Here is a 25,826-nt window from a genome sequence, read left to right as displayed (position 1 = left end):
AAAATGAGGCAAAAGGGAGCAGTAATTATGTCAGAGCTTTAATACTGCCATAAATACTGGTGCGTACACACTGAAGTTTGCACAAGGGGCAACAGACATAGGTGAGCCTGAAGTTGGACTGTGACATCACCGTCTCAAAAAACTTGTTGGTTATATGCAGGAATGAAATGGGTCTGGTTGCTTTTCCGTGTCAGGTTAGATTTATCCTAAAAGCCGTAAAACAAGCTTTTCCTCTGGTTGCATTTCTGACTTTGTTGCCTTTAATTGTGTGACTATCCACAAATGCTGTGTATGTATTTCAGCTTCTGTGTATTCACACAACACGCCATGGGAGACTTCCCTTGAGCAACCCAAACTTTTACAGTCTGCGCTACTTCAGGGCAAAGTAAAAATATTTTGTCTCTGGCCAGATCTGCTGTGATCACAAGAGGCACAATAAACAGATGCATTAAACATGAAACTTCCTGGAACAGCACCACCGAAAAGCCTATCAGATTAAGAGTAAAAACCCTGGATATCCAATCCCCTCTGGCCCCTGAAGGTAGTTCAGGGCCTTTGATCCTCCAGTAGCTGAACTGCAGCAGAAAGAGCTGCAATCAGATGCAGGGACAACTGCAGCCCATGAGTGAAGGGTGGCACCCCCACTTCTTTTTATGAACAAAGCAAACAAAACTACATTAGAAATATAGAATATTTGAACACCAGAAGATGGAGATGTTGATCACTGTGCATCAACTTCCAACAATCCCAGTGGCAGCATTGAAACTGGCAGAGACTGTATGATACTGGAATAATAAAAAATGCATGCAAGTCTTTTATTTTCACAAATACTGTCAGGTTACCCTCAAACAAACACATATACACGCATTACACAAGTGTTCACACGGATTTGACTTTTTGACATCTTGAATCGTGCCCAAGTCTCAAGTGTTTTACAGTCACTAAGGTTTTTTCTTCAAGGATTGTCCCATATTCACCTCCAACTCTGACCAGCTTCCCTGCAAGTGCTAAAGAAAGCCTTCCCCACAGCATAATACTGTCACCAACATGTTTCAATATGGGGTGTGTTCAAGGTGTTACCTTCCCACCACAAGTACTGTTTTTCATGTTTGTCAAAAGGTCCAGTTGTGGTCTCATCCTCAGAACATTCAGAACATCTCCTCTACTTGGATTATAGAAATCTACAGACGGGACTTCTAGTTTTTTCTTCCAAACAATAACTTCTTGCCACTGTTCATGAAGAGCAGATTTGTGGAGTACATGACTTAATAGTAAACCCACCTGAGCTGTGGGTCGCTGCAGCTCCTCCATCCCTTTGGAGGAGCTGCATTTTGTGTCTTTCGTGTCGGTCGATCTCATGCAAAGTACAGTGGCAGAAGAGTGGGAGATGTGAATAGTGAAAACGGCCTTGTTTTGGGTGTGTCAGTAAGGATCAGTCAGGTGAGAGGAGAACCTCCTGCTGGTGGGATCCACATGGACATGCCTGCATCTCCTCAGCTCATACAGACCTCAGATCGCAAGGGGGCCCAAAACAATCTGCTCCAACATTAAAGACACTTCTTCCTCAGGCAGATGTTAAAGACATCACATCCTCTTCACACAGATTAGTTCTATTTTTACAGCTGGATAGGCATCTGGACATGACTATCCTCAAGTCTAGACATGAGGAGAGCGGACTTTTATGACGGTCAGCTCTGCTTTTAATCTTTATGTTCCTCTCCAGAAAAAAGGGAGACTCTGTTTGAATATAAACAGTAAGAAGACTGATAGTCTGCTGCTGTTTGTGAGAGTCATCAACCCAGTGTGTGAAAGAGATCCACAGCCAGCAGCAAGGGGAAGTCGTCTGGGTCTCAGATACACGCGAAGCAGAAGATGCTAACTTTCCAGGCAAGCTCCAAGTGGGTTAAAGTGTCACTTGAAGGCTTTTGTTAATCCTTTACATTGCTGTGTAAATGTTCCACTCTCTAACTCAGACCTGACATGCAACTGACCCGAGTCCGAAGCTGATATTTTCGGCTCTCCTCCGTCGTCACTGCCAGGTTTGGACACAAAAGTACAACCACTACATTCTTCTTCTTGCCCACAAAACACATAAACAAAAACATGCAATTAACCAAATCGGCTCTTTCTACATAAAACCACATGTAGGAAGACACTTAGGAGTGTGAAGCTATGCCTGTTCTCAGTAAACACTGGTATGTTTGTGCACTCCTAGGACAAACATGGCAAAAAACAATAAAAAAAAAAAAAAAAAAGATTTACACACTAGTGAATTTCTTCTGTCTTGTCTCTCTGGAGTCGTTCCCACAGCTTGAACTCAACAGAAGGCAGGGGGCTGAAGCTCATGGTGTACTTTGTTTTGGACATGTGTGTGTGGAGAGAGCAATCAGCTGACTGTGGTGTGTTGAGGATTGGAAAACAGAGAAAGACATCCGCAAACATTTGTTCCAAAGTAGTGAAGCAAGTGTATAAAGTGGTACGATATGCAGAATCAAGCTGTTGTGATTCATCCACTGAGTGCATAATTAAGAGAGTTCTGGTTTTGATTAAATTCAAATGCATTCAGGATGTTCGAAGCAGATTGAAGCTTTGGTGCGGTGAAAAACTATTTGTCATTAAACCTGGCCTGAAACCTGGGTGTAGTGATAGACTCGGACTTGAACCTTCAGAGCCACATAAAGAAAGCTACAAAGTCGGCCTTCTATCACCTAAAGAACATTTCCAGGATTAGAAGACTAATGTCTCAGCAAGTTCCAGAGAAACTCACCCATGTGTTTTTCTTTAGTCAAATTGATTACTGCAACAGTATCTTCATAGGTCTGCCTAAAAGAATCAATCAGACAGCTGCAGCTGATCCAGAACGCTGCTGCTCGCGTTCTAAAACCAGGAAGATGGAGCACATCACCCATTTCTACAGTCCCTATGCTGGCTGCCTATAGCTCAAAGAAAAGACTTTAAAATACTGTTAGTTTATAAATCACTGAACGGTTTAGCACCGCAATACATTAAAGATCTGTTATTGTATCGACCTCGTAGACCCCTCAGGCCTTCTGGTTCTGGTCTGCTCTGCATCCCCAGAACCAGAACCAAACATGGAGAAGCAGCATTCAAGCATCTATGCGCCACAAATCTGGAACAAACTTCCTGAAAACTGCGAAACAGTTGAAACACTGCTTTTGAAACATTATAAATGAAACATTGATAAATATTCTGATGTGTAAAAATGCCGCCAGACAAAGTGTTTAATTTATGTTTCAATTGTTGGCTGTTGTTTTTATGATGTAAAGCACGTTGAAAGGCCTTGATGCTGAAATGTGCTGATTGATTGATGATTAAACCTAATAACTGGTTGTTAATGGTCCCAGAGCATCACACAACCACCATGTCTCACTATCCCATGTGTTTTTTTTTTCTTTTTTCTGGAATGTGTTTTATTTCAAGATATAAAAATTCCTCTTTTATTTAATCAGTCAGTGAGATAATTTCTAATAACGCTTGGGGAGAATCAATATGTCTTTTTTTGTTTGTGTTCTGTTTTGGCAGCAGTAATTCTCACCTTGGATCTCTCCCATGGAAGACATTTTTGTCTCTTATTGTTGAATCAGGAACACTGATCTTAATTAAGAAAGTGAGGTCTGCGGTGCTTTAGATGACGCTTTATGTTCTTTTATTAACTCTTGGATGAATCATGAGTTCACTCTTGAAGTAATTTTAGTAGTGTGGATACTTTGGGAAAGCATCATTGCTGTTCCTTAGTTTCTCCATTTAAGAATAAAGGCTTTCACATAAAGGTTTGCTGGAATTATTAGTGACTTTGTTCCTGAACGTTTTCAGACTGGTGAATACTGTGTTGTGTTTTGAGATCTCTTAGCCCATTCTCTGTTGTCAGACAGGCTTTGTTTAAGTGAACTTGACCACACACATGCGGCAGCAATCTTCATGTGGCTGATGAACCCGAGCCATTTGAAGTTCACCAAAATCAAATCACGATTTAAGGGGAATTAAAGTTTTAAGATAGGCCAGGTTGGTTAGTGGAAGGTCCTCCACTTTTCCGAGATTCAATAACAAGGTAACAAGTCCAGGAGGAAACCCAGGGATCCCAGTAACATCCCAGTAACTCATTCTGTGGAATCCTGTTTATTTTTACTAAAACTACTAACCTATTTGTTGTATGCACTCAAAGTTTCTTTGTCTGATAAGAAGTTGTTGTTGTTGTTTTTAATGATCTGAAACATTTGGTGTGGTAAAAAAATAAAATAAAAACAGAAAAAAAAATCTATAAAAGCCACTTCACTTTGCTGTGTGTTCTGGGTTTATAGTTGTTCTGGCAGGAGGCGAGCAACAAGTGGTGTGCTCTTCTGTGTCTCTCCATCACTTTTCTGAGCAGCAGGAACAGCTGATCACGTACCAAAGCAACTAGACAACAATAGCTCCCATTCAGTCGCCTCCTTACCTTTTGATAAGCCAGCTGGAGATAGTTGTAGGGGATCCTCCTGTTGAAGTCCTGTATGACCTCATCGCTGACCTTATGCACGGACTGTGTGCCAAGCTTCGCCTCAATGCATGCGTTCATGCACGCAGCCCTGCGCAGCACCACGTCGAAGAAGCGCAGGTCCGAGAGGGTTTCATGAAACGGGTGCTGGTCCTGGCACCTCAGCCGGCACCGGACCCGGGTGCGCCGGACTCCCCCGTGGCTGCTGAGCGCTCCCTCCATGTAGCGCACCACGCTCTCATAGTCGCCGCCGTAGAAAGCCCGCACGGCGCTATCGTACAACAGGTCGACCGGCTCCAGGAAGGCAGCTGAGCAGAGCCGCAAGTCGCTGGACAGCAGGAACACAGACAGGATCACCAGCGGACACAAGTTTCCATCCATCCTCTGCCTCGGTTTCGGGCGGAGAGCAGCAGGAGACGGCTGGAGGCTCATCCAAAGCAATGAGCGCAGCCTCGGTTTACAGTAAATTCACAGGCTTCCTCATAGATCCATTCAGCACGGGAGCAGAGGCGGAAATATTGGCAGTGGACCGGGAACACACATGTTAAGACCCCTCATTGGCTCCATAAACTCCTCCCCTCCCTCCCGTGAGATGAATGGCTATAGCGCACAATCAGGGCTGCTGACCAGCAGACAGGCCAGATGGTGGGAGGCAGAGGAATCCTGCAGGGGGGAGGATAAACACGATCCCATCACTGGCATACCAACCACAGACATTTATATAACTAAATATTAGAGAATCTATTTACACATCGATATGTGAGCTTTTTGCTTTTAAAAGATCTATGTAAATTTGAATCCTAGTCTTTTGGGGGGGGGTTTCCACATAACTTTTCCTTCGGAAGTTTTGTGATTAATAAATGGAGTCCGTCTGTGGCTGATTTAATCTAAGCATAAACATAAACACAGCTGTTCTTTCAATGGATGTTTAGAGAACATTAGTGAACAAACAGCATCATGACGACCAGGAAACACAGCTGAAAGGTCGAGGATGAAGTTGTGGAGAATTTGAAAGTAGGGCTGGGTTATGAGACAATTTCTCAAGTTTTCAGGATTTCACTGAACGCTGAATACCTGCCAAGCCATGGCCGTCAACCCAGGCAGGAAGAGCAATGTGCTGACAGAAAGAGTTCAGTTTATAGAAAAGGCAAGAAGACATCATTGATAGCGCAAGCAAAAATATTTTAGCCATGACCACTGTAAAACACATTATTGGCAGCATTATGCTATGGGGAGACCCCTTCTTTAGCAGAGATAGGGAATATAGTCAGAGTTGAATTGAAGATGGTAAATATGAGGTGATACTGGAAGAAAACATGGTAGAGGGAACTTGGTTAGAGTTTCGCCTTGTAAACGTAAAGCTAGAGTTGCAATGGACTGACCTAGAGCAAACCCAATTGATGTGTTACAGTGGTCCAGTCAAAGTTCAGACCTAATGTTAATGATTTGTGGCACAACTTGAAAATCAGTTCTTCAGTCAGTCTAACAGTTTAGCCAAAAGTCTTGGTGATGTAACTGCAGAAAAATGTGGCTTAACAGTTTTTCAAGGCATTATAAGTAAACCACTTAGACTTTCTACCAGCCTTCAAGAATTGCTTAAAGATTATTGTTTTACACAACTCACCATTCAGCAACTTATGAAACACTGAGTTTGCTCAAAGCAAAATACATTCTGACCCCAAACTGTCTAAAAATACTCATGTTTCTTAGCATAAATGTCTTGTATTCCAGACCTTCTGTCGTTTTGTTGCTCCTATTCATTGAATTAATTCACAAGGACACACATAGCGAAGTTTATTCTGGACATTTATATTGTCCAGAATAAGCTTCAAGGGAAACTGCGTTCACATTCTGATTCGGACCCTTGTCTAATATTGGGACAATGTCTCCCTCAGGCGGTCAAAGCGGGGATATGCAAGTTCCGTAACAATATTACTTGTTTCTGTCAGAACAAATATTGGGTCTTAATTGTAAACAATTCATAATCTATGAAGGGTATTTTTAATTACAACAAAATGTATTGATATTGAAAACCACATGTTGTTGTACAACAACAAGGAGAAGCTGATTGGTGCTTATGGACTCTGATGAAAAGCAATTTTACAACTTTCTAAGTTGTAAAATTACTGTGTCTGAACTATTTCACTCAGAGTAAAAAGTTAATTTTGTCAGTAATTCAGTTCAGAAAGTGAAACATTAATCACCTACTGAGGTTTTCAAGAATTTATTTGTGAATATTATGTCAATTTCCTGCTTACATTGAAGACACAATATTTAGGATTAAAATATTACATCAGATCAAAAGTAAACATATTTATTAAAGACATAACATCTTGATGAAATATGTGATTAATATCTGTTTAAAGGTATTTCAGTCTGACAAATTAATCTGCTATTTGAGTCTATCTCACTTTTTTACCATTTTATTAATCATTTAGAAGCAGATTTTAAACTCCACCACATGATGATTTAACCACTAGGTGGCAGTGAAGCAAATCAATGTTTTTTTCATGTTAAAATGGCATTTACTGCACATTTATTCATTCTTAGGAATGAAATAAACATAGATAGACCATCTTAAATCAAATATTGTAAAAATACTGCAACATAACATTATAAAAGTCTGGCACATGATTGAACACAGGAGATCTGGAAGGAAATTATTATTATTATTATTATTATTATTATTATTATTATTATTATTATTATTATTATTATTATTATTAATAAACACAAACATTCAGAGAAAGAAAACAATTTTCCTTTATGACCCAGCATGTACAAGTGGGTTTTTAATAATGGAGGAACATTAAGTTCTATATATCGATATTTCATAATCTATAATCAATATAGTCAACATGTTTGTCATACAACATTTGTGAGAGACTGAATCTAAAAACATGTAGAATCATATAATTAAATATAACTTCATATGCGGTATATATTCTCTGTTGAAGTTAATTTGTTTTGGGTAATTGCACTCATGCTGAGATAAACTGAGCCTACGTGGTATTTCTATTGTGATTAAGTTGTTTTTGAACAAAACTTTATTTCTTTTTCATGTTTTAGAGACTTGGACAGTTTTGAATGACCTCACTTTATACACAATAAAAGACGATATCAGTTTTTTTTTGTTTTTTTTTTTTACATCATTAAAAAAAACACAACCAGAAGAAAATGACATTGATATCACGCAGCACATCATTTCAGCCCATGATTTTCTTCCTGCTGTACCCACCGCTTCTTGGAAATCAGGAAGGGCTGACCATCATCAGACTCCTTCAAGGAGAGGGCCAGTCCTGTGAAACACAGCCTATCTGCTGAAAACACAAGGGAACTGAGCTCTGACATTTTAGCAAAGACATTAGAGCATTTATCTCAGCTGAGAGAATAGAAGCATATTTGAAGAGACCTGAAATGAATTTATTATTAAATCGCAAGTTCTAATTTCACCAAGGAGGGTATTGACGAATCCATTACACTGCTAAATATAAATTTCAAGTTGAATTTTGTATCCCGGAGTTCTGTTTTCTTTCTAAATTTTTCTTTTCGTGTTCTAAAAATAATGTGATCATTTCAGTCTTTTACAGCAACTTTCTGGAAGTCACACATTTCAGAGTTCATCTTTCTTCACAACTTTTTTTCAGGTTTCTGTGTTTTCTGATAGGAAGGCAAATCGAAAGTAGGTCATGCAGATAGATTTGTTCTCCCTCTGATAGCCCCACTCATTTGGATGCTGATAACATGAAGTATGAAGATGTTGAAGTGACAATACAAATTACAGGAAGGAAATTGTCTCAGTGTGGGAAAAGCTCTGATTGCTGGTGCATGAGTTCTTCGCACGTTCATTGCTGCTTTTCGTTTACCAAGAGGTTATATATCTGCCACTTTAGAGCACCATCTTAACTTAAAAATAATTATTTCAGAAAAGTTTCACTGAGTGCAACAATAAGAACACATTTATTTTACATGAATCTAATTCAAAAAGTAGAAAAAAACATCATTAAACCAATTAATAAACCCATCAGTTCATGTCAATTAATGCCTAAATGGCAAAGTTTTGGACATGCTACATTTGAATTTACCTATTTTAAACCAGGGCCAGCTTAGATTCATGCAATCTGGTAAACATTCTAAAATATCACTGCAAAAAATGTTTTTTTATATATATATATATAAACTCACAAAACAACTGTAAACATAATCAAGTTTTTTCTTTATTGCTGAATAAATACAAAATAAGGAAGCAATCAGAGTGTAATTCAAGACCATATCCATCATCATATTTATTCTGTTATTAGCACGTTTAGGCTTTCCTTGGAATATTTATGTTTTCTGCGTTGGCTTTAGAAAACGATTTCCACTTAAACCACTGTGCTGAAAACAAGATAAAAACAATCATGCAGTGTAATGTAGTGTAGAAACATCCATGTACAAGAACAATAATATAAAACTATGAGACATGTAATTAACAAATGCAGAACATATTGACAGTGTGAGGCCCAACAGAAGGTGTAGCAAACTTTACAGCAAGGAAACAGGAGAAAGGTGGAGAGACTACACATGATTGTACAAAATGTCATCATATTAAAATCAACTTATAGAAAACTTTCAATATTGCATTTTTTTTTCTTTTTACATTTATACATCTGAAAATGGGACACAATGCACAGTTATCCCACCATGGGGCGAGGAGTCCAAACTTCTCTTCTAGACGTAATTGGACTTAGCAGTGGAGAGAAGCTGATTGGTGCTTATGGACTCTGATGACCCACTGAACCCCCAACATCTCCGTAAGCTCAGGATCACTCCTCCGAGCACAGTGAAGAATCCACCTGCCCAGCTGACGAACACTGCGTGACCAAATTCTCTGCTGCAAAGACACACACACACACACACACACACACACACACACACACACACACACACACACACATTTAGGTGCACATCTCCTTATCAGCTGAGTGCTTTTGTTTGTGCGTTATGTGTGAGTCAGTCACTCTTCTCTTCTACTTACTTTTGGAGTCGATGTGCCTTTTCGTTGACCTCAACCATCCTACTGACGTACCAGGAGGTAACGATGATGGTCAAGACACCTGAGTTAAGAAAAATATTGTTAAAAAGTGTCATCTGCAGTCATGTCTGAGCTTAATTTGTTCATGATTAATGTAAAATACAAGGAAAACAGAAAGAAAACAAAACAAGCCCCTTGCTGCTAAATGTGTTTAAATTAACGATGGAATGCATTTGAAAACAATATTTAGAAGCTTTTGAATTTATTAATCATGATTATTATTTTTTCCATTTAAACTAATTTTAGTTGATGACTGAATAGATAAGCAGATATATAAGATTTATACTGAGATGAAAACAATATTCTTCAACTTGACTTTTGGAAGCTAATAATTGTTGGTCATAACTGCACACATTTCCATTTAAAATATCTAAACAAGCAAGTACCAGCATTTTTAAACTTCACAGTCTTCTAAGTTAAATAACTATGTGAAGACAAAAAAAGGTCAATAAACCTATACTTTACATAAACATTATTTAAGCCATGTAGTTCAGTAATTGAAGTATTTGGCCTCAGCACCGCTATTAAACTTTAAACACTTTTCACTGCGGAACGCTCTCAGGATGGCTGCGTTTCTACTTTGTTCTTCTCTAGTTAATAATATTTTATTCTGGTTTTATTTACATTTCCATACTTAAATGAGAGGTTTTCATTTATGCATTTTTGTTTCTGTCTTTTATCGCTACTGATAAAAGACAGTAGCGACCATGGAAAACAAGGTTAAAAACAGAAAAACATTTTGGATTGAAAGCATGCTGAGGGAGCAACAGTGACTGAGTGTGAGCACATGTTCAGCATTTTGCTCTCTCACCTTGTTGGGAATTTCATGGCATCAAAGATATTTCTGATTTTAGCTTTTAAATGTAGTAACTACTACCTTTGGTTTACTCTAAGAAATTCTGTTCGACTTTCCTTACACTCATGGTGTCCCTGTGTTGTGATATATTAAATGTCCTGCATTCATTTGCAACATCTAATATCATTTAAAGACTAGTAATACATATGTTTACATTTAACAATCTTTAACTAGGATGAAGCATGAACCACCCACATCAGAAGAAAAAAAAAACACTGCTTGACTTGTTTTCAAAAATCCCGTTTGTAATATTTTATGTTATTTAATTAAATATTTGGCCACAAAACAAAAAAAGTTGTGTTTTTCAAAAAAGAGCAGTGATGTCTCTTGTGTGAATGATGCTTTGGGCAACCACATCTTTGAGGAGCATCTTCCATTCCTCCACACACAACCAAACACAAACATATAGTTCCCTGATAGTCTGATATGCAAAAGAAAAGTTTTTCAAATAACTTTGCAGGTACATTAAGAACTAAATGAACAGGGATCTAAAATCCATACATATCAGATTACATTTAAGTCTCTGTTCATTGCTGAATAGCCAAGTTCAAGTTTAATCAGTCTAGTGTTGCATATTAGACACTAAAGTCAGTTCCTTTGGACAGCAGCAGAGTTAAAGCCATAATTTCATACAGTGCACAGCACCAAAGAGCATCCATCCATCATCCACTGCAAATATAAGTTACTTTATAAATTTTATTCACAGTCAGTGCTGTAATTGGTCCTAAACAACAGTCCATTCCACCCTGACCACAGAGTCATCTTATCCATTTCAAAAACCTCCATTACACAGAATAAACAAATTAACAGCAACTAACAGGTTCAATATTTACCAGTAAAAAGCTGCAACTACTGACCACTGGTGTAAATTAATTACTTACTATCAAGTTGTCATTATGAAATGATAACCTCAGATCTTATTTCCAAGGACATTTGAAAAATAATAATTGACAAAGAAAGGCACCGATCAGCGAAGTACAATATCACCACCTTCCTAAAATAATGACTTAAATAATATTTTTTTTTATTTGCCAACATGATTTTGACAAAAAAAAAACTACTACATTTTTCCGCCCAAAAGATTTTTTTTAGGCAGATGACGATATATTTATATTCAGTCATGTCATTCCTACCAGCGAGTATGAACAGCCCTCCTCCGCAGACAGCTGCTTTGACTTTGCTCTGTGGCATCGCATCCATGAAGCGAGTGCACTTCATTCCCAGTATGGAGACAATCAGCGCCACGGCGGAGAGGAAGAGGCTGACCAGAATCAGTGCTCTAGTGACCTGGACCTCAACTGCAGGATCACAAAACAGAAAGCTTAAACGCAGGTCACTTTTAAGTGGAACATCTCATAGAATAAGCGCTGAAACTTACTTGGGAGTTTCAGTAGATACTTGTAATTTTCGCAGGTGGCCCTCTCGGAGGTGCCGCTGCAGGACATCCACAGACCGTCATAGGTTCGGTGTTTTGCTTGACTCTCCTTTCCCCACTCGACCATGAAAGTAGCGGCAATAGTAGCAGAGACTCCAACTAAGGAGAGGAGAAAACCAACGATCTGCAGTCCAGAGCTGGCCATCCTGTCCAGGTAAAAGCGCAGCGGGTGAGTTCAGCAATCTGAAAAATGTTAAAGTAAAGCCAGTGGTCGCTTATTTGACCGCTGTGTCTGCTTCCTAAAAGACGCTCTAATTGCTGCGCTCAGTGGACGCCAGTATTTAAAGCCCCGGACTGGTGACGCATAAGGGGATCTTACTTCACTGCTGATTGGGGGTGTAAATATGTCATCCGGAAGTCTTATCAATTAAAGTGATGGATGATGTGGAAAATGCGCAGACACTACTGAAAATTCACTTGTAAGTTAATTCAGAGTGTATGACTGCAAATAAAGAAGTTATAAGGAAAACCACGGTAAAGACAAGAACTGTACAAAAAAGTATAGCATTATTGAGTAACCCATACATTATTAATACACAAATGCAAAACAAATTAAAAGTAAAATAATGCTCGTTTTAAATTTGGTAAAGTGAACATGTGCTGGCACAATTTAAACAACTGAATTTGCTAGGTGTTTTCTCAAACTTACATAAAAGAAGATATGAGTTTTCAACCAAACGTCTGCAGAAGTAGAAGACACAGCGAACAGCTTCTCCAAGCCACTCTCCATGTGTTCTGAAAACCTTCAGTTTGTTTGTCTCTTTTATAAGCAAGAAGGGTGTGAAAAGGAATGGAAGGGGGTGAAACCCACATCCTACCTTCACTGTAGGATGTGGATTCAGAAACAAAGAAGGGAGACAGAAACTAAATTAACACATAGACAGGTTTACAGCTCAGGAGTATCCCAGGAAGATCTAAGTCACCCTCTGTAAAAACATGCTTGAGATTAAGGAAAGATTTAATTGTGTCTCCGCAGTTTTAACAAATTTGAACACTAAACCTCTAAATAGAAAACAACTAGTAACATAAAATTACAAATGTAAGAATAATAACAAACATAGTAATTCTAACAGAATTGAAATCTGTTTCTGGTCACATTTGCTCCAAAATTGAGGAGCATAAACACTAAACGGCTTTTCTCACTTCTGTAAATTTCTTCCCTAAAAATTATCCTTCAAAAACAGGAAGCAAGGCTTTCTCTGATGTTAATATTTACAGGTTTGAATAAAAAGCAACCAATAGGATGGGTTTGTGAAGTACTTGTCTCCACCGAGTAATTAGTCACCAATTCTTACCCTGTATTTTTTTATCCAAAAACAACGACTTTTGTCTCGTCTGCACTAAGGAGCTTCTGACTAGTCCACTCACTGGCCTTATGCACACACTTACTCATTGGCTGTATGGGAATTAAGTCACTTCAAAGTTCAAAGCTAAGTTCAAATCTATAAAGTTGCATGTCATCAGCAAAGATTTGGCAAGACATGTTTTGATTTTCCAAACCACTAAAAGTCACCCGAGAATGAGGCCTTGTCGAACCTCAAATGTGATTTTTATTTGCTCAAATTTAGAATTACCAAATGAAACTAAATAGTTATGCTCTTCTTTTGTCTATCAATCAGTCTTATAACCAGCTGTGTCATAAGCATAGTCTGGGAAATAAAATAAATATACTATACTTTCTGTCACAGACGAGAATTTAGCTTCAGTAACAACTCGTATGTGAGTTACCCTGCCTACATCACACATGTAGCTTTTTTAGGGCTAAATGATGTATTGTTTTGAGAAGTCTCTCTGCATGGTGGACCTAGAGACGTGTCCTTAAATCTTCCTCTGGAGCAAAACATCTGTTGAAGCACGTAGGAGATCTTTAGCTGTTATCACTTTCTGAGTTCTCATGATCACATTAAAGGAATGATGACAGTCTAGAGCAGAATTTACAGAATTCACAAAAGTACTACCATATTTTTAGTTTTTCCTATTCAAGTTTTGGTTAAAAGCTTCTATTGGTGTAGGGAATGAAATCAGATTGTAGTTTCAGACTTCACTATTCCTCCCTTTTTTCATGAAAAGCCATTGGTAGCTATCAGTATTGAATCCACAAAGTCATAAAATTCAATTCATTTTAAGTTGAAAAACAATTATAGCTGCTCTTTTGCAAAAAAAAAAAAAAAGAATTTGTTAATAGTTTACAGGATTTCCATCAGACTTCTACACAATTGGTCCAATAAGAATGATCAGTGATTTGTATTATAACAACCCCATCAACATCAGTCAACAGATCAAAAAGGAATCTCTTTATTGCTAAATATCATATTTTTCAACATTCACTCATAATTTATTTACATTCAATCATATTTTTATGATACTCAAATCATGTCTAACTACATCTCAATCAAATCCTCTGCAATCTAATCCAGGCAACAAAACCTAACTTGAAAAATCTAGGAGATAATTTTTTAGGATGCCATTTTTCTGGAACAACACACCAAATAACTTCTAAAGATCTGCATCTGTCAGCTACGCAACATCAACAAACTCTGAACAATCGGGTCCAGAAATGAGCTTGAGATGTTGCTTCATGCTTGTCTTAAAATGTAGTCTCTGGCTCCCTTTAGCATATCGTATGATAAAATTACTCTTCAGCCCTGATGTTATGATGTGCTTCATAAATGTTCCTTCAACTGTATTTTTATTTATTTTTTTACTGCAAAACACTTTAAAGCTCCTGCCTGTGGAAGGTGCTTTAAAAAGAATTTCTTATTCGCTTTTACCACTTTGTAAACGTCACATTCGCTGAAATTACTTCTGGAAATGCCTTAGCATACCAACATCCCAAAATGGCATATACGATATCCATTAAGCTTAATCAGAGATGTCTTTATCAGTGTAATGTCTTTCTGTATCTTTTCTAGAAAGCACACTGCCCAACGCTAAATGGAAAGCTGTCCAAGAGGAGACATTTCACCCAAATAGCTGAAGGTTAACGACCTTAATTGTAATTCCTCTTTAATGCAATCCACAGCAGCAAGCTTGTGTTTATACAAGAGAGGTCTTCATTTTTTCCAATGGTTATCTGATTATTTGACCGTATTTGGTGAGGAGGATGCCAGTTTGTAAACAATTGTATGTGGTTCGTAGATTGTAATCATTCTCCACCCTTTCCTGAAACGATTCCCCATCAAAACATTTTTTTTTTTCTGTTGCTGTGTTTCATCTGCAGCTTTTCTCTAAAATTACTGATCATTCTCAACACCACCATTGTTAGACGAGGTTTCCCTGCAGGTCAAAGGGTTTTTTTTTTCCCCCTCTGCTGTACGCCTGCAGTCAGCAGACTTTACCAGATGGTAGACGACAATATCAGGAAATCTGCTGTGTTTGTTATGTGTTGGAAATGTGTGTTTAAAAGTCGTCAAATCCAGAAAGGAGGTCTTACGTTCACTGAACAGGTGTAACTATGTTTTCAGGATCATTTTAAAGGAAGATGCCTCGTATTATATCGGTAAATTGTCCACCTATGTGTGTGTTTCTTTATTTTCTAGTGTTACAGTTATATGGAAGCTGATTCACATCATTGAAGGTTTTACTTGGTGGTCAAAAACCTGAAAACAATCATTTGGATTTAGATAAAACATGTTTATGTTTTACAGAAATAAAATCTGTACTGACATGTTTTGTGCTGCTACCACCAAATATCATGGCTTTAATCAAATTATCAGCATCTTATGCTTAATCGGCATAAGATGTAAATGGTGAGCTTTAGCAGGTGTTAACTGAAGTATTTACAATACTTCAAAAAATAAGTAGGATAAAAATAAAATTACAAAAAATATATTTGTCTGTTTTTAAGACTTAAAAGAGTTGCTTCTTGAAAGTTTGTGCAGTTTTAGACCTGATGACACAATCCTCTTTTCATGCATTCCCGTCTTCAGGGCTCAAACTCATAATACTTTATCTCCCACCTGCTAAGGAGTTGAGATAAAGTAAGTAATAAAAGTGAGCTGGATTAACAATGAGTAGATTGAATTTGTGGACCCCCAGGAATGTACAGTTTCTTTGCTAAAGTTTGACGTTAGCACAGATCAGATTATGAAGCAGTTCAACAATAAAATTAATTATTGAGGAGGTTTAATGCAGCATTTAATCACATTTTAAAGCCAGAAAACTTGAAACATCAACATACAGCCATCCCATTGTTCATCACTGCAATGAAATTATTAATTCCCCAGGTTTGAAGGGAACATGTCCAGATAACGTGTTTCAGCTCCTTCCGCAGATGTTCAATAGGATTTATATCAGGGCTCATAGCCAGATGCAGCAAAACAACCCCAGAATATAACTGAGCATCAGTAGAGGGATTTAGCCAAGTACAAGTACCTCATTACTGTTGTTGTGGCCATTTATGTAAAGTTTGCAAATTGTAATTTGTTTTTTGGAAACTAGAAGGCCGTGACAACTGTATGTACAAGTTTTTTATGTATCTGTACTTTGCATACATGGATTTGAAATTCTGATGCATAAACACAATAAAAACATGCTTTAATTGCAGCATTGTTCATTAAAATGGCACATTACTGATGCATTAAAATTAAATATCATAGGTACACTTAATGATATTGTTAAATCCATTAAGTAATACCTTCAACAAGCACTTTTACTTTTAATACTTTAAGTATTTTTAGAAGCCAGTACTCTCTTAATTTTACTCAAGTAAAAATGTTAATGTGGTACTTTTACTTTTACTAGAGTACACTTTTGTCTGTTTATTGTACTTTCACTTAAGCACATTTGAATGCTTTTTCCACCACTGCCAAGCATCATCCACGTGTCACAGTAGGGCCAGTGTTGGTTTTTGGTTTTTGTCATTTTGTGTCAATGAACGTCACTTTCAAAAAGCACAATTTATTTAGCTTTTTTTGTTTGTTTTCCTGCTAGGAAGTGACTGGGCACAGTGTAACGCACGTTCTGTAAACATAATTAGAAGTTGGTATGCCTGCTGTTGATCAGCAATACACGATACAAACGTTGTACTCTAGAAATGATCCAAACCGCGCACAAAGTAAAACAACTTGTGGGGTCTAAATGACCGAAGGAGGGTTAAACAGTCAGACTATAAGCATAATAATGTAACCTGCAAAGTGCGTGGAAGTTAGGAAATACAAGGGATTTGTTTTACCAGCGTAAAACGAAGCAACCCAGCTGAATACAAGTTCCAGTCACAACAGAAAAGGCAGGATTTGACGCAGATATCCATTAAATTAAAGTTATTGTGTTTCTATATTGAGACACATTTTTCATTTAAGTTTGATTTAACCAGATAGTCATCATTGAGATTAGTTTATTTTTTTTTGCTCTGCTTCACCAGCCTGTCAGACCACAAGAAATCATACAAACAAGACATGTCTGGTAACAAAGTATCACTGCTCAGTCTAAAGTACTTAAAGAAACGATGAGAAACAAAGTCAATGACATCCAGCAATATGAAAAAGGATTTCAAAGGCATTTCTGAGGCTTTGGGTCTCCAACAAACCACAGTCAGTACCATTTTTCATAAATGGCAAAACTGAAACAGTGTTAAAGCTTCCCAGGCTTCTCTATAAATCACACAGCCCAACTAGAAGAACTCAGACCGACATCTAATGCACAGCGGACCTGACTTGTCTGAGTTAATGTCTGTGGTCATGATTCAACAAAACACACGTAGGAGAGGTCATTTTCCACTTCCTGCAAGGCTGTACTGTTGGTACTGTAGATAATATTTACATGCAGTAAATCCTCCTACCCCAATTTCAGTGTCCCTATGAATACCTTATTCAAAAAAATCTCTATTTTTCTGGAGATTTAAATAAGTATGCCACCAGATTGCAATAAAACAAGCCATATTACACTATTTAAAAGCAACATCTGTTGAATGATGACACACATGATGCCATCTTGAATCGTTGCAGGAGTTTGTTGTAGCAGCTAAATTAGATGTTTTCCTTCCCCTTCTAGTATCTAAAGAGAGTTATAAAACCTTACTTCCCCAAATCCTAAAAAAAGACAATCATCCGAAAAGGTCTTAGTTACTCAATAGCTGTATCGCTGTTATGATGCTGTGAGTCAATTAGGAATTTAACTTTATATTATGAAACATTTCCCATTATAGACAAAATGTACCTGACCATGTTGCCTGATCAGCAGTTACACCCACTAGATTACGTGATTTAGTGTCAGAGGATGTTTGGGGAAATGATGCTGCAAAAAATAGTCCAGAACATGGGAGTCAACGCTGTTTCAGTTTATAACAAAGCTCTCTTTCTGTTCATTAAATAAGAAAACTTAAGACTCCATATATGATCAAAGTGAAAATTAAACTGAAGTTTTAGCATTGAGTTTTGCTAGACCAAATCAAAAACAGTTTAACAAAAGAAAATAAAAATAAAAAAAATCACTGATTTTGATGGCAAAATAGCAACCTTTCTTTGAATTATATCTTGAGTTTTAGCTTCAAAGAAAATAAATGAAAGGTGTCACTTAAAAAGTGTTTTGGATAGTCTGCAAAAATGAAGTACAAGTAATGTGCTGCTTTAAAAAAATACTGACAAAACATTAATACTTTTTGGTACATGCCCAAAATAATGGAGAGAGATTCTCTTCCCGTAGGATCACAAGACATTTCTCCAAATATAAGGTCTCTGTCTCTGAGGACATTTTTGCAGTAATGGCTTCTTCTTCTCTTTGTGCCTTTTAGCTCATGTTGGTGCAGAACTCGTTTCTCTGTAGATAATGACAACCTCTTGCACTCTCACTCAGCATGTTTACTATTGTTTTGTTTCTGTTTTGTTTATTTGTTAGATTTTTATGCTTTTGTTTTTGCTTTTGTCCTCTCTGGGACACAAAACCCATCACCTTCACATGCTGTTTGCACTTGCATTTAATCGTTTTAACAGATGAAAGTGACTCCTCAGGCATCTGGGTATGGCATCCAAAGATGAACCTGACATGTGGACGTCCACATACCCTTTCCTGACATCTGCGCTTACTTCTTTTGATTTTCCTCGAATGACGCACGAGGAAGCAGCGTGTTTGAGGTGTTGTCTTAAATTACATTCACAGGTGTGCTGCCTCCACTTCGCTCAAAGGTTGTGATTTAACCTATCAGAAACTTGCAAAGCCATGACATCACATCTGGGCTTTGCCAAACTGTTTAAAGCAACAGTAGTTGTGAATTATGAAAAATGTGAGACTTTGAAGAAAAGAAAATAGGAAAGCTTGATTTAACAAAAAAGTTACATGTTTTTTTTTGCTGTGCATGTGAACACCTATCAAATTCAACAAAATAAGGTGTTTAAATTATTACTTTCTCTTTTAAGAACTGAAATCTGTTGCAGTCAGTGTTTCTGTTTGCAAATTGTTCATAAAGCTTTAAACAAAAGTAGTAAAAAAAAACTAAATTATTAGTTATTTTATGTAAAGACACACACCTATCTGAAAGAAAAATCTCCATGGTATCAAAGTATGCTTACGACTTCGCATTGAATCCAATTATTGCTCTAAATAAAGCTAAATGCTCTTGGTCTCATCAAAATCAGACTCAAGTCCTTAAATTAACCATTATTTCGTGATAAACGAGAAACACAATAATAATGACGGTAAGGCAAGGTAATTTTATTTGTATAACACATTTTCAGCAAGAAGGCAGTTCAATTAGAAGGAAATACAAACCAAACAACAAACAAAAGGAAAGACAAAAGGAATAAAAGTATAAAACTACATATCGGTTCTCCGTGTTTAATAAGAATAAGTAGTCAGTAATTTATAAACTGGTGGAGGTTTCTCTGGATTCTTGCTCTGATAAAACTAGATGTTGGTTCTCCGTGTTTGGCAAGATTAGCAAAAGGAACTAAATGTTGATGAAGAACTTAGCATGTCATGGCTAAAGTTTCTTCAAGGATTATGTAGAAGAGGTACACAGGTGTGAAATGATTGTGCTTCGGGATTAATGTTTTCCCCTGAAACATTGCATGGCCAGTGGCTCGATGTAACAGGCAACTTTAATATAGCAGACTTACAATAAGCTCCATTCTGTAAAATTTCTACTGTATTTCATTTGGACTCTTGGACGTTGTGGATGGGAGTCTTCTTTATTCCTCTGAACTGGGCCTTGCAGGACTTCCTATCAGTGGTGCCTCATGCGTCATTGTGAGCACCATCACAAAGGGAGCAAGTGGACGTCTGGGAGGAACTTCAGCTGCATTGTGGCTCAGTTCTGGGAACAGGAGCAAACCATTTGAGTTAATTATATATATATATGCTCAGTTAAATTACTTTTTAGAGAAATAGTGGAACTAAGCAGTGAGTTCAAGTTGTGTGCTGTCCTGTTTATCTATTGTGTGTTTTACAAAGAAATATGACTTCACTACAAATGTTAAAGTGTCCGTCAGCCAGAAGTTGGAACAACTTTTTTTTTCATAAAGGTTACTGAAAAACATAAATAAACATGAGTTGATCCACATACCAGAGAATTATCTGAAGGAGTAGATGCACATATTGTGCAAACACATACATTTTAAGAATGACACGCCATCTAGTGGCCTGTCCAAAAAATGTCTGGAGCAGGACTGAGCAGGTTCAGATACCTGACAGAAAACTTTATTTATTTAAGCATTGGGCAGTTACTGTAATAGCAAACTGTGTAATGTTTGGAGTGATCAGTGCTGCTTCTGAGCTCATATGTTGTAATAAATGTTGTTAAAATAGAAAACTGGCTTCCAAAACAAATTTTCCTGCTTTAAGGAGAAATGTGGCATTTTTAAAAAACATATCCAAGTATGAGCTGAGTTTGTGTTGCTGGAGACAACCGTGAAGGAGTTGAATTAAAACTTTGAGCTAATTGCGGACCTCATGGGATATGTGCCAAATGCTATTAGTTTTCAAGGACTTAGAAATCATTTACAAATTGTAACTTTGTGGCCATTTCCTTTAAAATGGGACTTCTGATGTACTATTTCAAGAAAGAACCACTGTGTTGGGCATTAGATAGATAGATAGATAGATAGATAGATAGATAGATAGATAGATAGATAGATAGATAGATAGATAGATAGATAGATAGATAGATAGATAGATAGATAGATAGATAGATAGATAGATAGATAGATAGATAGATAGATAGATAGATAGATAGATAGATAGATAGATAGATAGATAGATAGATAGATAGATAGATAGATAGATAGATAGATAGATAGATAGATAGAAAGAAAGAAAGAAAGAAAGAAAGAAAGAAAGAAAGAAAGAAAGAAAGAAAGAAAGAAAGAAAGAAAGAAAGAAAGAAAGAATCAGGAAAGACTGATTTCCGTCTGACTGCCGTTAAGCTTATTTCTCAGGAACTGTAAAATCTGTCTGACCTGTCAGGCAGGTGTACGTTTTTATGGCTGCATTCCATTTCTGTGCTCTGGTACATGTATGCTGTGCAGACAGTTCCTCCCTTAAAGTTTTCAGACCTTTAAGGTTGTCACCATTTGCCACATTACATCTACACATGTCATTAATGAAACTTTATGATCCATCTGGTTATCTTTTAAGGAACTGCCAGATCCTCTGTTGAGCCTGAAGAAAATTGTGTCCACAGTATGATGCTGTCATCACCATGTTTCAATGTGGGAATGATGTGTTTAGGGTGATGTACTGCATCAGTTTTAGACCAAACACCATTTTGCGTTTAGACCAGACAGTGCAGTTTTGGCCCATCTGACTAGAGCACCTATGCCTACATGTCTGGTTTGTTTGAGGCCTCATTATTTAAACAGAAGCTGTTTTCTTGCCACTGTAAAGGTTGAGTTTGTGAATGGTGCAACTGAAACCTGTGTTGTGTAAAGATTTCCCCAGCTTCCTCAAAGCTACCATGGACCCTTGGCTGTTTCTCTGGTTAATGTTTCCATTTGACTTTCTTGGTAGGTTTGCTGTACTTTCCATTTTAAGATAAGAGAAATCCGTGAAATGCTATTTTATGACATGACTTTACTTATTATTTGTTCTTTAATAATCTTCTCCTGCAAACCTTTGAGGCTTTTCTCAGAGTGAGTATGTGTACTCACTCTGAGCATAAAAGATACATGGGTGGGGCTCTATTCATTAATTAGGTGAAACTCGAGGGAACCAGTTGCACCACATTTTATTCAGGGGTATCACTGCAAAGGAGGCATTTTTATTTTTACTTGTATCAATAATAAAAGTGTAACTATATCCCTATCTTTCCACTTCGCCATTAAGCACTGAGGCAATATCTTATTAACTACACCAACTTTTCTACACACAGAAAAGTTGGGAGTGAGGTGGTGGTGCAGGGGTCAACCCACGATAGTCCTCAATGCTGCTGTTGCTGCATGTCTTTCTCTATCTCTCATTACCCTACTTTCAAATAAAGGCCACTAGTGCCAAATTTAAAAAAAAATCTACACCAGTGTTTGTGTTTATGATGTGACAAAAGTAGTGAAAATGTAAGGAGTTTGAACATCTTTGCAAAGTAGTTTATACTGGAGTAAATCTGATAAACTGCTTTTAATTTCAGTAATATTATTCCACACAGCAGGGTAGTCATCTCATTCTTTCTAATCTTACTCTCAGCTATTTAAGAGAATAAACTGATTTAAAGGATAAAACTGAAACAACTGCTGGCCATTCTCTGCAACATAAACAGTACGGTTTCTTAAGATTTGAAGTGCTTTGTCATGCTGCTGATGTTCCAGTCAGATTTGTTGGAAAATATGCAGGAGTGTGTGTTTAGATTTTATTGTGGTGTTAGCATTCAACATATGTTTTATTGTTTGTAGTGTATTTAGTTGTGGTGGCAGCTTTGTTAAGGCGATATCCAAGACAAGTTTCCCCTTTGAAGATGATAAAGTTTACATCTATTTAAGGCGGTTGGTTATATCAAACTGATCCTTCTTGGAAACGTGGTAAAACATGCAGATCTAGTGGTATTTAATAACTTTACTGCTTTTGTTTGTAGCTCAGTTACTCGTTAAAACATAAAGCTAACATCACTCCTTCTTATATTGTTGTAGTTGATGGAATTAATCATGTTGTAATGCATGTCTCTTCTGACTGGTTGCCTCCAACTCCCGGCCTCTCCAGCAGACTAACATCCTAAAATAATTTGATTCCTTGTCACTTTGTGCATGCCTAAACACAACTCCAGTGAATTGCCTTGGCATGTATAGAAGCGATGACTCCCAGCGTTTGTTGGGGCTGGCTGCCTCTCCAAACCAGTCCGATGTCATTCCTGCATCAGGCACAGCTCTGACTGCCTCAAGGCCAAACGGCTGGGAGATTCACTTTCAGCTCGTCACACACATCAGCAGTCAGGATGGGCTTCACAACGTCTGTAGATCCGTTTCAGCCTGAAAAACCTACCGATGTTCGAGGAAAACAAAGCAAAACGTTTTGCCGGTATTGGAGGAAAATAAACACTTTACGCTGAGAAAATACAAAGTGGATGATCAAATATGTGTTGTGAATACAGTGCCTAGAAGAATGATTTCCACTCTTGTTGGTTTCTTCTGTTTTTGCTATATTTTTTGGCAAATTTTACTTTCAACTAGAGATGAAAATGACATTTTTAAATTGCTATTTTACTTATTAGCCCTTTGTTAAACCCGGCCCTATGTTAAAAAGCAATTGGACCATCTGATATCTGATATCTGGTTGGGCCACCCTGAGCAGAAACAACTGACATCCAGCATTTCCGATAACTGGTGACGAGTCTCTTAGCAAGAATTTTGGCAAGTTTTGGCAGAAATGTTTTAACTTTAACTGGTTTTGAAATTAAAAATAAAGCAATAAAGCACAAGACCAATAGACAACAATCACATGATGAAGTACAGTAGTTATCACAGCACTAAGTTTAAAATATAAGAGCATGTTTAACATGAACATCCTGTTATTGTTATGCCTGGTTATCTATTAATTCAGCCTTTACTCCAGCTTTCTGCAGCCTGACTGGTTTTAAAGTCAGATTAGATTATCTCTCTGATTTGGATCTGCACTTTAGCCAGACAAATCCAAAACTCCCATCTTCCTGCATGATCCAACACCACATACAGAAATTTTATGATTATTGAAGCATTCTTTGTATTTTTTCTTATGGATGAAGACATTTCTAAACAATAACAGTATTTAGAAGGGACAACATTTTGGAAAAGCCCTATTTTCATGTAAACAATGGATTAAAACTTTAAAAGTTTACATCAACCTGTCAGTCGACCGTAATTTGAAACTTGAGCAAGCAAAGCACCAAGACTGGCTGTAACTGATGGACCCACATCCTCCTAAAGCCGGTCTTGGCAAGATACCTGCTATGGTATTTGGTCCAGCTCTTTCCAAAACATTTTGGACATGTCGCTGGGTAGAGACAAAGCTTAAAGCTCTTAAGCAAAACACTTTTTGCTTAAAGTTTTGGTCTTGCTTATTGACTCTTATTAGGTCAAAGTAAATTTTGACAATGGGGGTGCTCAGATTATGTCTTTACTTCAAACACATTAGTCTAATGTATTTAGTGCAATGACCGAAGTGAGTTTTCAAATGTAATTGCACATTTTAAGCCGTTGTAGCGTCTAATTGTTTCTTTTTGACAAAAGCAGAGAGTGGTTTTGCTCTGCAGAGGGCTGGATCACTTCTGACATAGTAGTTCCCTGACTCCCTCCACCGGTTTTTCCTGAAGATGCGCCCCAGGCATTATCAGAGCGAGAAGAAGGAAATAAACCTGCAGAAGTCAACATCAGTAATAAAGCCTTTTTTCACTTTACGCAATCACATGAAAAACATTTGACAAAGAGGGAGACTGTCAAGGCTTTATTCTCTCTGATTTTTTTTTTTTTTTTACCATGAAGGACTTTCATTTTGATATTTAGACAGAAACCTGTGATGTAGGTAATTAGCAGTTCAACCCCCTCCAGCTTCTCTCCCTCCCTCTCCAAACAGTGGGTGTGTCTTCGTGTCTGAACACGGCATGCTGCAGTTGACAGACGGCTGTACTCACATTTCTACCTGCCAGGTGAGACACGGAAAAATGGTCTGTCCTCGCTGCTCATTGCGCTCACCTTTCTTCAGTACCTTAAACCATCAGATGATTCCCACCAGGACAGGTGAGCTGATTTACCCCTGAATTGTATTTCTCTTTATCACTATTAAGGGCGCTCAGTGTGCAAGGACACCTGCTACAGCTGATTTATTGTTGTAGCATACATACGAAGACGAGTTTGAGCTTGAATAAATATTTGTTTGAATATCTTCTATTTGTTTTAGTGGCAGCGAGGAAAAGGACGATCAGACACACTCTCATGCATATGCTGTTAAACCAAAATCCTTTTTGTCTCTTCAGCAGGATTCTTTCACAGCAGTTCAGTTGCCCGCACAGCTGGAAACTTTGCCTGGGAATTTCTCAGCTTTAAAATTTCAGTCATTGTTTCTGGTCGTGTGTGTGATGTGCATCCACATCTAAAAGTGGGAGAGAGATCCCCAGTGGGAGGACTGAGTGGAAACTTGTGGTGGTTTTCGACAAAATCAGCTCAGATTATGTGTAATCTGCCTGGTTACTGTTGGCTTTTATTTAGTAAATCTTCTCTGGAAGTTTCAGAGCAGCAGCCACATGGCAGTAGGCCTCATCCTCTCGTTATAGGTCTGCAACCCTAAAAATCCAGTGTGCATTTCGGATGTTCTCATTGAAACTACAAGACATCGAGCAGTGAAGCTGAAGTCCTGTCTGAGCTCAGCGGCGGCAAAACGCTTTTTTGTTGAGAGATGTTAAACCTGCAACAGTTCAGTTGACACATCCCACAGGAGGGCACGGCAGTGGTGTTACCACATGCACACAAACCTCCAGTAATGTCAGGTATGTTGGTGAACCAGCTCCACTTATCCGTTCTCACATGATGGGCGTCAACTCTGTACTTTCCTTGAGCAGTGGCTCAATTTAATTAAAATTCTG

The 25,826-nt window shown here is 37.7% G+C and overlaps 2 protein-coding genes across 2 annotated transcripts in view; both read right to left on the bottom strand.

The window, feature by feature from the left end:
* The window catches only part of p3h2 (prolyl 3-hydroxylase 2), a 48,091-nt gene extending 43,001 nt beyond the window's left edge, over positions 1-5,090 (bottom strand). The window contains exon 1 of the mRNA XM_081606368.1: positions 4,454-5,090. Coding sequence (XP_081462494.1) covers positions 4,454-4,924 — 471 coding nt within the window. The 5' untranslated portion in view covers positions 4,925-5,090. The remainder of the gene's footprint in view (positions 1-4,453) is intronic.
* A 3,601-nt stretch (positions 5,091-8,691) lies between these two features.
* LOC103464131 (claudin-19-like) lies at positions 8,692-12,401 on the bottom strand. The gene is made up of 4 exons (XM_008408006.3): positions 11,801-12,401; positions 11,556-11,720; positions 9,510-9,588; positions 8,692-9,365 (listed from the first exon to the last, which is right to left on the bottom strand). The coding sequence occupies exons 1-4, from the start codon at positions 12,000-12,002 to the stop codon at positions 9,203-9,205; spliced, it is 609 nt and encodes a 202-aa protein (XP_008406228.1). The 5' UTR covers positions 12,003-12,401; the 3' UTR covers positions 8,692-9,202.
* Between the last annotated feature and the right edge of the window lie 13,425 nt (positions 12,402-25,826).

This window comes from Poecilia reticulata, chromosome 4 (genome assembly GCF_904066995.2).
Source record: "Poecilia reticulata chromosome 4, P_reticulata-male-v2, whole genome shotgun sequence".
NCBI classification, from domain to species: Eukaryota; Metazoa; Chordata; class Actinopteri; order Cyprinodontiformes; family Poeciliidae; genus Poecilia; species Poecilia reticulata.
This window is presented reverse-complemented; position numbering and strand designations above follow the sequence as displayed.